This window comes from Argentina silus (genome assembly GCF_951799395.1).
Source record: "Argentina silus genome assembly, chromosome: 19".
Taxonomy (NCBI): domain Eukaryota; kingdom Metazoa; phylum Chordata; class Actinopteri; order Argentiniformes; family Argentinidae; genus Argentina; species Argentina silus.
This window is the reverse complement of record NC_139673.1, coordinates 1839634-1855406: the sequence shown is the minus strand read 5'-3', so window position 1 is coordinate 1855406 and position 15773 is coordinate 1839634. Positions and strand designations below refer to the sequence as shown.

The 15773-nt window shown below is 44.7% G+C and overlaps 3 protein-coding genes across 4 annotated transcripts; 2 read left to right on the top strand and 1 right to left on the bottom strand.

Annotated features, from left to right (window-relative positions):
• Positions 1–298: 298 nt before the first annotated feature.
• On the bottom strand, positions 299–4861 carry LOC310820024 (retinol dehydrogenase 13). Its single transcript, XM_083691491.1, has 7 exons — positions 4523–4861; positions 4160–4300; positions 3798–3989; positions 3467–3628; positions 2774–2890; positions 2137–2341; positions 299–1726 (listed from the first exon to the last, which is right to left on the bottom strand). Exons 1-7 carry the CDS (start codon positions 4596–4598, stop codon positions 1630–1632), a joined length of 990 nt encoding a protein of 329 aa, XP_083547617.1. The 5' UTR covers positions 4599–4861; the 3' UTR covers positions 299–1629.
• A 187-nt stretch (positions 4862–5048) lies between these two features.
• On the top strand, positions 5049–6830 carry tmed3 (transmembrane p24 trafficking protein 3). Its single transcript, XM_083691659.1, has 3 exons — positions 5049–5320; positions 5453–5698; positions 5890–6830. Exons 1-3 carry the CDS (start codon positions 5177–5179, stop codon positions 6121–6123), a joined length of 624 nt encoding a protein of 207 aa, XP_083547785.1. The 5' UTR covers positions 5049–5176; the 3' UTR covers positions 6124–6830.
• A 1441-nt stretch (positions 6831–8271) lies between these two features.
• LOC310820097 (isocitrate dehydrogenase [NADP], mitochondrial) lies at positions 8272–15081 on the top strand. Of its 2 annotated transcripts, none has more exons than XM_083691608.1 (11): positions 8272–8454; positions 9622–9713; positions 10255–10420; positions 11259–11419; positions 11554–11697; positions 11935–12071; positions 12584–12735; positions 13377–13489; positions 13589–13686; positions 14012–14104; positions 14559–15081. In XM_083691608.1, the coding sequence occupies exons 1-11, from the start codon at positions 8340–8342 to the stop codon at positions 14641–14643; spliced, it is 1356 nt and encodes a 451-aa protein (XP_083547734.1). In that variant the 5' UTR covers positions 8272–8339; the 3' UTR covers positions 14644–15081. The 2 variants fall into 2 exon arrangements, with proteins under 2 accessions (XP_083547734.1, XP_083547735.1); XM_083691609.1 differs by lacking the exon at positions 8272–8454 and adding an exon at positions 8475–9523.
• The last annotated feature ends 692 nt before the right edge of the window (positions 15082–15773 follow it).

The following is a 15773-nucleotide window of genomic DNA, read 5'->3' as shown; positions in this document are numbered from 1 at the left end:
TCATCAAATGCCCAGCTACAGTATTTCATGCTTTAAGACCATTAGGTTGGATTCAGCTGAAAGGAAATGGTCTGGAACACATCTGTAACATTTTGTTTTGTCATATATGGGTCAGGTTGCAGTGACTACTTTCAACAGAAGAGGGAGCTATCCTATCGTTTTGGTTTCTCATTGTTTCTCAGGTTCAGCATTCATGATCATCTTTTCACATATTTGTTGTTCAAACAGATCAGTAATCAGTCACAAAACGGATATACAGAACAACAAACGTAGACAACGCATTTTACTGAGTAGACTTGTTTTATTTCAATGAAAATCAACCTGAATAAAGAAACATGTCGTGAATATGATTTGGTTACTTCAAAATAGGAGATGGTTGCAATAAAGTGCTTACTCTACCTCTAGTGCATTACTGTGGGCAAATATTGCTAAATTGGAAATGCTGACATATGACAATGACGTCTATAACACAAGGTTAACAGAGCGTGTACTACTGCAGTCTACATGCATGTACTACTGCATGTACTACTGCATGTACTACCGCATGTACTACCGCATGTACTACCGCATGTACTACCGCAGTCTACATGCATGTACTACCGCATGTACTACCGCATGTACTACCGCATGTACTACCGCATGTACTACCGCAGTCTACATGCATGTACTACTGCATGTACTACCGCATGTACTACCGCATGTACTACCGCATGTACTACTGCATGTACTACCGCAGTCTACATGCATGTACTACCGTATGTACTACCGCATGTACTACCGCATGTACTACTGCATGTACTACTGCAGTCTACAATCCACCTCCCCCAATCTGAAGTGTTGCCAAATAATGAAAAATCAAAGTCACAGCAAACTGGTCATATGGTCAATGTATTTTATAAGATCGATCATATTTTAAAACGATCATATTTAAAAATGAGAAGGTACATGCCTGATGTGACCTATTAAAAGTGGAGATCTGATATAATGTCAATGAATGTGACAAAGCTTTTAGATAGCATAAAAAATATATATATTTCCTTCAAAATATAGGAACAATTTAGGCTTTGAGCATTCACTCATTATCAAAATGCACACATTAAGGCTCCAAATCAAACAATCACCTAATAAATGCCATCCATAGTAAACAACATAGCTGAGCTCAGTGACATCCTTATACTTAATTTTTACATTTATGGCATTTAGCAGACGCCTTTATCCAAAGCGACTTACAACAAATACATTTGTTTAAGTAAGTGAATCATCTATCCATCAGTCATCATAAGAAAGTAATCAATGCTCACACCAGGGGCCACTGGCAGTCGTAATGCCAGAAGTGTATCCAGACAGAGAACCATGGAGGTTAAAGTGCACAGCAATATAAATGTGTAGCATTCGGTAAGGGAAACACTTTTTAACATTCAAGTTAACATCCACTGCAAAATAGTAACATACTGAACTCCTACGGTATAAAACATAATCAACACGTGATCCCCTTGACACTTCTTTTAAGATCTAGAAGGACTGGATGGGTGTAGTAATATGGAGGACATGTACTACTTTGGTCTCTTACAAGTTCATGGGTGAGCCAACGAGTGCAGCTGGATCTCCAGCAGGGGGCGTAGTGCGTCATCAGGCCAGGCCGACCATGGAGGCACTGAGGTCCCAGAGCCTTTTAGCGACCTCCTCGTCCCGGGCCTGGGGGGCCGCCTCTTTGGGGGCGCAGTCACTGTCAGGGTACACAGGACAGAGCCGTGTTAGTGAAACGGACGTCAAGCTGTTGCAAACAGTCGCCCCGCAGTCTGACCCGCTCCCACCGAATCCCAAAATCTTCTTCTGTATATTGGCACCACCCAAACGGTGAATCTATTTTGTGGCCTGGGGTGGTCCAGTGGTCTAGTACCACGGCCTACAGTGCACACATATGCCCATATTGGCATGGGTTAGAATCCGGGCCCTGCCCTGCTGACATACCCTCTCCTCCTGTCTTTCTCTACTGTCTCTACTGTCTCTATCCAATAGAAAACTGAAAAGTACGAGAGTGGGACTACAACAATCCAAAACACAACCCCCCCAAAAACGGTGAATGTATCTTTCCACAGAGAGCTGTGATGCGTTCCCTACCACTAGTGCACTGACCTGTAGTAGAGGCCGGTGGCGTTGGCCAGGCTCTCGTCCACGGCGCAGTAGATGGAGGTCTGGGCCCCCTCCCAGGGAGACTTGATCAGCCTCAGGAAGGGCGCGGCTATCACCCTCTTCCACAGGGCCATGGTGGGGAAGAAGTGACGTCCCAGCTCCGTGCGGATCACGCCAGGATGAAGGCTGTACACCGTCACACCGCTGCCTGTCGACGGACATCGGCACAGAGAGTTGACCTGGACCTAGATTAAACCTAGTCCAGACACACTACACAGTAGGGCTGAGCACCTGGACCTAGATTAAACCTAGTCCAGACACACTACACACCAGGGCTGAGCACCTGGACCTAGATTAAACCTAGTCCATACACACTACACAGTAGGGCTAAGCACCTGGACCTAGATTAAACCTAGTCCATACACAGTAGGGCTGAGCACCTGGACCTAGATTAATCTTAGTCCTAGACTTTTTCAAAAGGAGTGTGCCCACTGAAAGGGTGATTTAAATTAACACATCAACACATTTATTCCAGGATGAGACTTAATCTTTGTCTGGGAAACCAACCCAAAGGCAAGAGACTGATGACATGACATAACGCGCCAGGACGTACACAGTAAGCCCCCATCCACCACTGTACCTTCCAGTCTGGCTGCTAGCTCTCTGCTGAAAAGGACGTTGGCCAACTTGCTTTGTCTGTAGCTGATTTGAGGATCATAGTCTTTGCCAAGGCTGATGTCATCAAAATGGATCTTGCCTGTGGAAAACAGTGGTGGTTTTATCAAACAATTTCAAGTTCATGTAGAACTGAAAGAATGCATTCATCAGATAATGAACAAATTGGATAAGAGGAAACCAATGCAGATGACTTTGTCTCTTACTTTGAAAAGAAAGTTGATGACATTAGGAGCTCTTTCTCTCTACCTCTCGCCAACACTGCTACCTCTCCTCCCAAACCCACTGTGCAACACCCGGTCTCTGGTTTATCAGATCTTTCCCCCCTCTCCCCTGATGATATTCTACAACTGGTCACATCCAAGCGGGCAACCACCTGCCCCCTCGATCCTATCCCCTCCCCCTTTCTCCAATCCGTCTCCAAAGACCCCCTTCCGTTCCTTCCCCGTAAATGTAATGTAAATGTAACCAATGCCCAGATACTATATATGCCATTTAGCTGACGCTTTTATCCAAAGCGACTTACATTGCAGTGAGTGCATACATTTCAGTATATATGGTCCCAGCGGGAACCAAACCCACGACCTAAGCGTTGTTAGCTCTACCAACTGAGCCACAGAGGACCAGATAAGCCTGATGTTTTCAGAGAACCCTCTACCTCGTTCGTGGGCCACACTGGACACATTCACTATGCGACTCGGAGTGGACTTCTTTAATAGGTCAAGAAGGCAGTTGGTCAACAGGAAGTGACCGAGGTGGTTCACGCCAAACTGCATCTCAAAGCCGTCCTCCGTCGTCCATTTTGGACACATCATGATACCTGAGAGGAACACATCACAACATATAAACAGGCCTCCGAAAACCATTCAATTCAGTTACTACTATGTTCATTCACTTCATGTACAGCACCAGTCAAAGGTTTGGGACACACCAAACGGGGGGTATGTGAACTTGAGGAGTGAGTTTACCATCTCGGCTCGGCTACACACCTGCGTTATTGATGAGGATGTCCAGCCTGTCCTCCGTCTCCTGGACGTGTTTGGCCGCGTCCCTGACGGACTGCAGCGAGGCCAGGTCCAGCTTCTTCACCACCACGTTGCCGTTCCCACTCCTCTGACGGATCTCCTCCGCAGCGCTGTTGGCTCTGGCCATGTCCCTGCAGGCTAGGATGACTCTGGCACCTACACACACACACGCACACACACACACACACACGCACGCGCACACGCACACGCACACGCACACACACACACACAGAGTTGTCTTTTAAGTGGCCTACTTCTAACTGGAGTGTCAAGGTCCGAGTCTAAGTAAGCAGTGTCAGGTTGACGTAAGGAAATTCATCCCTCACCTCTATTGGCCATGTCCAGTGCTGTCTCTTTCCCAATGCCAGTGTTAGCCCCTGTAATCAGGACAGTCTTCCCGTCCAGCCTGGCCTTGCTCCGGCATACCCCCCCAGCCATCCATCTGCGCAGGGCGAAAACACCCACTCCTAACAGAGACACCATTCGGGTCATTACCATACGAGTATTATAGCGGTTTATGGCTGTTGTCAACAAATTACACGACTGTTGCTTTTCTTACAATCTGGAAAGAGATGGATCTGTCTTCGTTCGAATCATAACAGTTTATTTTAGTTTGGTCAAACACTGTGTAAAAGCAAAGCATCCATGCGTATCTATCTAACTCTAATTGCAGAAGGCTGTAAGCTTACCTGTAACGAGTGCAACCGTGATCCCGACGGCATGTTCCTCTGCGAACTGCTTCATATGATTCGCGTAGTTCTGCATGTTGTTTAATACTGCTGATCAAAGTGAAAATCCACAAACAACTCGGATGAAAATCAACTTGCAGACACTCTATTCCTTTTAATTGCTTTTCTATCCTCCGGCGTAATACTGCTTTGACACAGTCCAGAGGCTACCGTTTACAGGCTACAGGACTGCAACAAAGTTAATTCCAACCACGGGTGATAACACGCAACATCATCTCTACAATCATATAATCATGACGCAACTAGGTCGCAAATTAGAGGCGACAGCTTCTTATTTTATTTTCCATGGGCGACACTTCCGACGGCTTCTATATATAGAACAACGTTTTAAATAGACTCTAAACAAACATTGTACATTTATAAATTAAATGTAAAAAAATAATGCGTCTCTGTCAAAAGGTGCCCCGGAAGTATATGTCCATGCCACGTCAGTTGTGGTGGCGAACTGTCTCTTTGTAAACTTTTTTCATGCAGTCAGTCGGTCGGTCATCCCAGAAACATTCATGAAGAAGCAGCGACAAGCAACTACAAAGTGCCTATTGTCGTAGCTTGAACACAGTCAGCACATATTTCCTCGCATTTCTGGCCTACAGAATGCATTCCCTTCGCCTGTGCAGTTTGTTTCTGCATGTGATCTTTGTTTGTGGCACCGAGTTGACGTTTGAGTTACCTGATAACGAGAAGCAGTGTTTCTACGAGGAGCTTGACAATGATGTGAGGTTTGACATTGACTTTCAGGTACGTTATTTCGGGTTTTAATATATTGCAATTCATGTTTAAACATATTCCAGGTGCAATGCATCTTTGTCCCCTTCACACGGGATGAAACATTTCCATCAGTCCTGATATCAACCTTCTCTCAAACTTCAGGTGATCGCTGGAGGAAACTATGATGTGGACTGTTTCGTAACGGATCCGCTGAACAATGTCCTGTATCAGGAGAGGAAGAAGCAGTATGACAGCTTCTCTCACACCACAACAATGAAAGGGAATTACAAGGTCTGCTTCAGCAATGAATTCTCCACATTCTCTCATAAAACGGTTTACCTGGACTTCCGGGCGGGGGAAGAGAGGCCCCTACTCCCTGACATGAACAGAGCCACAGCCCTCACTCAGGTAAGCTCATCCAGGTAAGCTCATCCAGGTAAGCTCATCCAGGAACACTCCGTAGATCACCACAGGGACACATGTCAGGTAAACGGAAGCCTATAGAGGCGGCCGCAGGTATAGACGCTCCTACTCCCGATATCACACACCTACCATCTCGTACATCAAACAGTCTCCTTTCTCGTCTCCGTACCTTTCAGATGGAGTCTGCTTGCCTCTCTATCCACGAGGTCCTGAAGGTGGTGTCAGACTCCCAGACGTGGTACAGGCTGAGGGAGGCACAGGACCGCATGCGGGCCGAAGATCTCCACGACCGCGTGTCCCTCTGGTCCATCGGAGAGACCATGATTCTGTTTGCGGTCAGCATCGGCCAGGTACTGATGCTCAGGAGCTTCTTTAGCGACAAGAAAGGCAGCGTATCAGCCAGCACTTAATAAGACACTGTATCACGGGGGCCATCTGGCACAAGACTGTCATCATCTCTCTACCCCATAGACATACAGTGTGCACAGTGATGGGAAAATACTTGAGTGACAGTTGAAGAATTGATATCAGTTTGATTTAAATAAAACAGCTTTAGTGCGCTGTCATACCTCTGTAGTCCCGGTTCACCTTCTGCCTTTGTTGTGACGATAGTTTACAGTAAATCCAGTGAAAGTAATGGTTAATAATGGTTAGTAATAATGGCACATGGGTTAGTAACCAAAGAATGAAACACTATGTCTGTCGTTTTATGTTGTTTGTTGTGTCTAGTGTACATTCAGTTTAACTCAACCTTAATTTATCTTATGTGCAAAATGTTCTCTATAATCCTCCGTCCGTCTCTCTCTCTCTCTCACACACACACACACACACACACACACACACACACAAAAACACACACAGACGCGCCTTAAATGGATTTGTGCAATTAAATTGCCAATTTTCAATGGATTTGTATTTGTAATTCAAGTTGACAGAAATACTGCTTTTGTTTGCTGTTCGATGTTAGTTACTGAGGTCTCGTCTGTTACTGTATGTGATTATAAGTGTGGCTCTTGAATGTTCTGTGTTTGCAATGATCCGTGGCTATTGACGCGACTCAAATCACATTTAAAAAGAATTAGAAGTAGCATTCCATAAAGTATTTTGTTTTGTGAAACCTTCTGTGTCTGACTTTCTTTTTTGTGAGAGGTGAGTGTTATGGATGGAGGTGTGTCGTTGATTTACTGTGACAGTGACTTCAGGTGTATCCAAGAATCGCCTGATAACCACATTCTCGCTCCGAGCCTTGGGACGAGGCTAACATTCCTCCAGTCACAGTGCTGTGGTTGTGATCGGCCTCTGTCTTCTTATGTCCTCACATCACAAATGATGTCATCACAAATATACACTCCCCGGCCACTTTATTAGGTACACCTGTTCAACTGCTCTTCAACGCAAATATCTAATCAGCCAATCACATGGCAGCAACTTAATGCACGTAGACATGGTCAAGACGACCTGCTGAAGTTCAAACCGAGCACCAGAATGGGGGAGAAAGGTGATTTAAGTGACTTTGAACGTGGCATGGTTGTTGGTGCCAGACGGGCTGGTCTGAGTATTTCAAGGCAACAGTAACTCAAATAACCACTCGTTACAACCAAGGTATGCAGAAGACCGTCTCTGAACGCACAACACGTCGAACCTTGAAGCAGATGGGCTACAGCAGCAGAAGACCACACCGGGTGCCACTCCTGTCAGCTAAGAACAGGAAACTGAGGCTACAATTCGCACGGGCTCACCAAAATTGGACAATATAAAATTGGAAAAAATCTCTGAGGAATGTTTCCAGGACCTTGTTGAATCTATACCACAAAGAATTAAGGCAGTTCTGAAGGCAAAAGGGGGTCCAAGACCGGTACTAGCAAGGTGTACCTAATAAAGTGGCCGGTGAGTGTACATTTACCTTGTCATTTGAAAGTCAGTGTAGTTTCTTTAACAGCCCAGCAGGTGGCAGCAGTTGCTCGGTTTGTCAGTGCTTGAGTGTTGATAAAGGCTGATTTTAATATCAGAGGTTATCACTATTATATAGGACCTTCTAAATTGGGTTAGATTAGCCGTTAAACCGTCACCCATTCAAACATTTAAACCCCAGTGGGAACACTCACTCCATCACATGAAAGCTGTGCTCTTAGGATCAAGTCTGTGCATCTATTTCATTGTCAGTTCATACACTGGACACGAAAGTAAACATTGATTGAATGTGGTATTGAGTGTTTTCTGCAAATGTTGGAAGGATGTCTTATGTTCAATGCACACCTATTATTTCACCTTGTATTATGTGTCATTCATATCTCAGGTGTGTCACCCTGCGAGCTGAGGCATGCTGATGAAAGACGCTGACATGACTAACGGCACTCCAAAACAGTCCAATAACCACAGTATCTGACTGCAGAGTGAATGAACACGTACGTGCAACAACATCGTGTTTTTTCTTGGAGAACAGCAGATAGTTAGAACGCGCGTCCATCTCCAGGCATCTCACTCTGATTGGCCGACGTAGCGTTTCCGTGTGCCTGACGCTGACGTGGGTTGAATTATAAACGGGTGGACGTTTATTATACGTCATTCATCTACCGGTTATCAGATATTCATTCATAACGTGTGGTCATAATTATCAAGCAGAAACATGGCAGGGTACTTAAGGGTTCTCCGGTGCTTGTGGAGGTCTGCGGGGACGCCGCCGGTCCCCCCCGCCGTGGCCGCGCCGGCCGCCGTTTGCCACAGCTCGCAGCAGAGGAACTGTGAGTCGTCGACGACCTGAACCCATGACAGCCCTGCTGCCGCTGCCGCTACCGCTGCCAGGCTGGCTCCACTGCGCTTGTTGTGCATTTTTATGACATGGATCTAATCATTTGCAGTGATTTGGTTTCGTTTTGGTCCAAAGATTTACCTGTATGTAGCTGTTGACAATTCGCACCGCTGTAATGTCGCCGCTGTGAAGTCGTTATTGATTTGCTACATTTCGTGTATCGCGATTCGTAATGTGGCAAATCCTAGCCTCGTCACCTGTGATTATTATGATGTGAATATGACTACCGATTGCGAAGTGCATGGCATGGATACATTTAATGTGAACGCCAGAGTATCACTTAACGGAAAGTCCATTTTAAATTGGACATTGGATTTATTTATGGCCTGGATTTATTTATGACCAGAAATGTTGCGTTGCTAAAAATGTAAAGAGGGCCTTGATTTGTCAACATTTAAAATGATGGCACTTAATGATGCCTGTCATGGCACCCAATGAACAGCCCTGGCAGGAGTCCACATTGGAGAAACTAGAAGCACTTCTAGGGCAGGTGTCTATTCCGTTACCAAGGTCAGGGGTCAGAAGGTCAGACTGAGAGTTGAATAAATGAACGGAGCAATGTCTCAATGCACCTGTCAAGCACCTGTCTATATGATGATGAATGACTAGGCTTTCCTCTTAGCGTTTAGCTTTATGACTCTTAGGCTGTAAGAAACCTGTCTCACCTGTGTGTTATGACCTCTGAACCCCGATTCATCAGGGAATTGAAATTACTCGTCAACTACTGTCCTACCGTAACGTGGCCAACATCTAGGGCTTGCTCCTGTGGTAAAAATGGGTCAGATGAAATGTCTCAGGCTGAGATCTCTTATGTAAGAGTGAGCGTCCTCTCTGTGGTTGACTTAAACACCAAACGAGCATGAGGAGAACATTTTTTTTAAAATAACCCTGATTTGCCAGAACACCCAGCACCTATAAGACGCATGTTTGACCCGTAGAAAGTTAAATTCACAGTCTGTGACAGTACAGTAATAACACTAATTTGACAATCCACTTACATGGTGAGTAAGTACATCTTGTAATCCTACATGGTCTTAAGAGGACCAGATCGTAATGTGTTACTGTAATAATGTCTGATGGTGAATTGAATCCGTTCCAGATGCGACCAAACGCATCAAGGTGGACCAACCGGTGGTGGAGATGGATGGAGATGAGATGACCCGGATCATATGGGAATTCATCAAGGAGAAGGTACATCAAATCAAAAATCTGATGTTATTGGTCACGTCCATCGCATACAGCCGTAAGTGATGTAGTGAAATGCTTTTTGAATCTGCTCCTCGTACCACGACAATCAATAAATCAGTAAATCAACAACACAATATAATAAAGTAATAACACAATATAATAAAGTAATAACACAGCAATAGAGTAGTAATAAAGCATTGGCAGTAGTAGTGCAAAAGGGTGCAGTGTAGCAGGAAATGACAATTTACCGTGGTAGTTAATTTACATCATTGTCAGTTCTGCTTGTAAACAGAGTTAATTTTTTGAAGCTTGTGAAGGTTCAGGCATGGCACTTTAATGAGGAGGGCAGCAGGCTGTCAGGGACCCACAGCTGATCGCACGTTAATCAAAACAACATACAGTACCAGTCAAAAGTTTGGACTTCTCATTCAATGGTTTTTCTTTATTTTTTTATTATTTTCAACATTATACATTATAGTTATGTTTGAGAGAACTGTCTTAAAAACACAACGGCAACAAAGCAGATCTCCGTTTTGATTGACAGCTCATCCTGTCCAATGTTGATGTGGAGCTGAAGTACTACGACCTGGGTCTGCCCTACCGCGACCAGACGGACGACCAGGTCACCATCGACTCAGCCATAGCCACCATGAAGTACAACGTGGCTGTGAAATGTGCCACTATCACCCCAGATGAAGCCAGAGTGGAGGGTAACTGGTTTAACCATGACCACAGTCTGTATCAGTCTTTAATCCTAAACGGGTCTTTCTTAGCAAAGAGATTGTTTTTATCTCATTGAGAGACATGCTGTAAATAAAGGATAGATACTATACATAATGATAATGAACCAGGGACTTGTTCAGGAAGGTGGAAAATTACAAAATGGTCAGATTATATTTACACTTATGGCATTTAGCAGATGCCTTTATCCAAAGCGACTTACAACAAATACATTTGTTTAAGTAAGTGAATCATCTATCCCTCAGTCAACATAAGATAAAGTAATCAATGCTCAGACCAGGGGCCATTGGCAGTCACAATGCTAGATTAAGATGTTTTTTATCAACAGGAGAGAAACTTGTACAGGGGGGTAGTGGGGGTGAAGAGGTCTCTAGGGTTGGGGTAGGGTTAGTACAGGGAGGGTAGTGGGGGTGAAGAGGTCTTTAGGAGGGGCCGTTAAGATGTAGCCTGAAGAGATAGGTCTTCAATCTACGGCGAGAGATTGGAAATATATTCTGTAGAATGTGTCATGGAGAACAGACAGTCTTGTCAGCTGTAAAGAGGATACTGATAAATGTATGCACTCACTGCAATGTAAGTCGCTTTGGATAAAAAAAAATACTATTAGTAGTATTATATTATTTATTAGTATTATATTTTATTATAAGTTCTATATTATATATTATTAGTATATGAGTATATATTATTATATTGTTATATTATTAGTCAATATTAGTATTGTTTTTATTGATGATTGTTATTATATATTAGTATTATATTATATACTATTAGTATTATATTATATATTATGATGGTGTTTGCCCTCAGAGTTCAAGCTGAAGAAGATGTGGAAGAGCCCCAACGGAACCATCAGGAACATCCTGGGCGGGACTGTCTTCCGTGAGCCAATCATCTGCAAGAACATCCCCCGTCTCGTGCCTGGTTGGACACAGCCCATCACGATCGGCAGGCACGCGTTTGGGGATCAGGTAGATCACGTCGAGTGTGTGTAAAACGCAGTATTCACAGACGCAGTATTCACAGACGCAGTATTCACAGACATGGACCATTCCAGAAGGACAGTTATGTCAGTGTCGTTACGTCTGAATGTGTGTCTTCACAGTACAGGGCGACAGACTTCGTCATTACCCAGCCGGGCAAGTTTAAGATGGTGTTCACCCCGACGGACGGAAGCAAAGGGAAGGAGTGGGAGGTGTATGACTTTCCCTCCGGAGGCTGTGGGATGGGCATGTACAACACTGATGAGGTGATTTTGGCTCTGTGTGAGGTTCCTGGTATTTGTAGTTTTTTACCCAAAATGTAGTCATTATGCATCCTTATGATATATGCTATATCCTCATGCGTTATACACTGTATCCTTCTACGCTTATATAGCTATAAGACATGAAATGACTCCCTCCACTGAAAAACAGGCTTGTAAGCTGTAAAGAGGATTTACTGTATATATATTATATATATATAATTCTCTCCTTTTTTTCTGCAGTCCATCAATGGATTTGCCCACAGCTGCTTCCAGTATGCCATCAACAAGAAGTGGCCGCTGTACATGAGTACCAAGAACACCATCCTCAAGGCCTACGACGGCAGGTTCAAAGACATCTTCCAAGAAGTCTTTGAAGCGTAAGATTTCTACGTACATTTTACCATTCAGTGACTCTCTAGAGGTAACCGTGTGTTAGACATCCTCCTCCATGGACGGACGTGTTTACCTGCATGCCACTGCTATTTAAATGTCACACAGACGAGGTCATTTCAGTTCCTGTATGTACTGTATTCTGCTCAGTAAGGTTGTCCTCGTGGTTGAAGGCGAGGTATAACTACGGATTCTAGATTGTTCTTTTGCTATTGTCTTCAGTAATGCATCTGTTCCATACTGTAGACATAGAACACTGTGGTCTTTTCACCGTAATATAAAGGCCGTATTAATGTTTTACGTGTTTAAAGTGAATAAAGTCGCCCAGATGGGGGTGACTTTATTCACCAAAAATGCATGAATGACGATGCTTCATTTTGTAGCCAATCAAAGCATTGTTGCTAGGTAGACTCCACATAGAACAGTTGGCGCTCTAGGTGGTGAGGGTTCCGGAACTCTTTGGCAGTTGGTGGGTTAAAGTTGCCTCCCTGGTCCGCAGGAAATACAAGCCGGAGTTCGACAAGCTGAAGATCTGGTACGAGCACCGTCTGATCGATGACATGGTGGCCCAGGTGCTCAAGTCCTCGGGAGCCTTCGTCTGGGCCTGCAAGAACTACGACGGAGACGTGCAGTCAGACATCCTGGCTCAGGGTGAGACAGGGAGGGATACACTATACGCTCCTCTGTGGCTCAGTTGGTAGAGCATGGAGCTCACAGCGCTTAGGTTGTGGGTTTGACTCCCGCTGGGACAATATATACTGAAATGTATGCACTCACTGCAATGTAAGTTGCTTTGGATAAAAGCGCCAGCTAAATGTCATATATATATATATACACACACGCACACACACACACACACACGTACAACAGCAGGATCCCTGACATATGCCCTGACATATCTACACACTGCCTGAACATACAGTAGTGTTTCTCAGCCTTGAACACCAGAGGTTTCTCTCTGAGAGGGTCAAAAGGGGCATCCGCATTTCCAGTTGATTGAAAATGCATTTCTAAAGACTCATTCAAATCAGCATCGTATGCCCTCCAATACCATGCATACCAAGCCTTCGCTAAACTTCAATGGGTTTATTATGTCTACTGCTGAGCAAGGTCCACTCTGTAGCAGGCCGTGAGCGGAGCATTAAAGTATCTCATTAAAGCGCAATCTCATCATAACCTCCTAGTGCGCTTCACTGAACTCCCCCATGAAATGCAGCTTGTAAGTAGGTAGGGGATGGTTAAGGACCCTCTGCTATGGCATTGAGTGTGTGTGTGTGTGTGTGTGTGTGCAGGTTTCGGCTCCCTGGGTCTGATGGCCTCAGTGTTGGTGTGTCCTGATGGTAAGACCATTGAGGCGGAGGCTGCCCACGGGACGGTGACCAGGCACTACCGCGAGCACCAGAGGGTGAGGAGTGGACCGTCCCCCCTGTTCACACTCTTAGTCGTTTCATGGTGCTGCTGCTGCAACAAGTGTTGGGTCACACTGTTCTCTCCTTTACTCTAGGGAAAGTCAACAAGCACGAACCCCATTGCCAGCATTTTTGCCTGGACCAAGGGGCTTGAGCACAGAGGGAAGCTGGATGGAAACCCTGACTTGATCAAGTAAGTGTTACCGAGGTTGAGATGGTAAACTCACTCTTCAAGCTGAAATACCACCACCCGCGCTGTCGAATTGCTAGCTTTCCGATAGCGTAGCTGGTTAACATCGGGTATTTGAGGAGGCGGTGGTCACGTGTGTTGGCAAGCCAGAGGTCACAAGTTCGAGGCTCGGTCGGGACTACCGTTTACAACAACTTGACGTCTGTTTCATAAGCCTAATATCTCTATGACGCGTTCAAATGCGGTACTAGTGTTTCTTTGTTTGACTGTGTTACAAACGGACATGTTAGCGGTGGTGTGAGTGTCCTCTCCCCTGCGTTGCTTCCAGGTTCTGCCAGACTCTGGAGAGGGTGTGTGTGGGGACGGTGGAGAGCGGCGTGATGACCAAGGACCTCGCAGGCTGCATCCACGGCCTTCCAAAGTCAGTTTTGTGTCACATTCATGTTCTACGTTCATTGAAGCGTAATCTACTGAATGTATTTAGGGTTTTATCCAAAGCGACTTACATTGCATCCCGCTGGGACCATATATACTGAAAAATTTACTCACGGCAATGTAAGTCGCTTTGGATAAAAGCGTCAGCTAAATGGCATATTATTATTATTATTATTATTATGTCACAAGTAGTTCAGGCAGCTTTCTCAAGTTTTAGGCAATGATGCCTGCAGTATCTAGATGCATAAAGTTTTTTTCTGCACACAGTGCACACATATGCCCATGTTGGCATGGGTCAGATTCAAACCCATGCCAACATGCGCCTGCTAAATGCCATAAATGTAACCATGGGCACATGTGCTAGACCACTGGACCACCCCAGGCCACGATGCATACCATTTATTAAAAATGTAATTTAAACCCATCCTGTGAATTTGCAGCTGCAAGCTGAACGAGCATTACGTCAACACCTTGGACTTCCTGGACGCGATAAAGACCAACCTGGACAAAGCGCTGGGCAACTAGAGGAGGACGACCACAACATCAAGAAGAAGAAGAAGAAGAAGAAGAAGAAGAAGCAGGAAACAAAGATGGCCAAATTTCAGAAAGCCTTTTTTTCCGTCCGTAGTTTTGTACGTAATTTTTACCCCTCATTTGTATGAACCTTTGTATCCTGTTTGAAGGGAACAAGTTTGATATTTCTGTGCCATTTTGTGTTTGTACAGTCAGATAGATAGATAGGCGTCAGACAGACAGGGTGTTGTCTTTGTGCTCCTCTGCCTTTCCCATTGTCACGGGTCCATTTTTTTAAATAATGTACTGTAGTCCTATACTGTGTCAGTTAATAATATGATTACTAATACCATGGATTAACTTGAACGGCCATTTCAGTGAAGTGTCAATTAACCTTGCACGTGTGACTATTGTCTGGAAAATGAGTTCAATAAATGCAGTGTACAATCAGTACAGTTTCTAGTTTTTAATCGAATTAACTCTACAGTTTACTGACTGCAGCGCCCAAACAGTTTCCGTCGAGGTTTATTTAAGATTTGAACTTATCTATTTAAGTTGATCCTGCCAGGTAGATTGATTACTTTCTCACTGCAAGTCAACAACTGAACAAAGAATCAACACTGAGGGGTTTATAACGCACCTTTTAAACACCTTTGGACCGCTGCTCCCATGTTTCATGGGTGTGTTTAGATAGTATAACGCAGGTAGTTACACCATCAACTGTACACTGGAGTTCACTCAGTCACTGCACCACATCACTCAGAGCACTGGACTGTTCCGGATGGTGCGTTATGTTCAGATGCAAAACGATCACTCATACTATGAGGAAACAAAAGTGTGGATATGAGATATTCAAGCCAAATGTAAAGCAGAGGCTAGTGAGTGAGTTACTGTAGGCCCATTCTTATGGTGGCAAGGACTCGCTGCACCAGTAGAGGGCCACAGCCCTGGAGAACGGTTTGATTCATACAGTGCACTGTAGCTCCCCTAACTATGTCCAGCAGATGGCGCCTCGCGTATATTCACTCTGTGACGTCGTCACGACCTCAGCGAAACGAGAGAGGAATGTTTTGAAAGAAATATGATGACTTTGTTTACACTGCAGCAGCGGCTTTCATATGAAATAGAAACAGTTTGTTTTG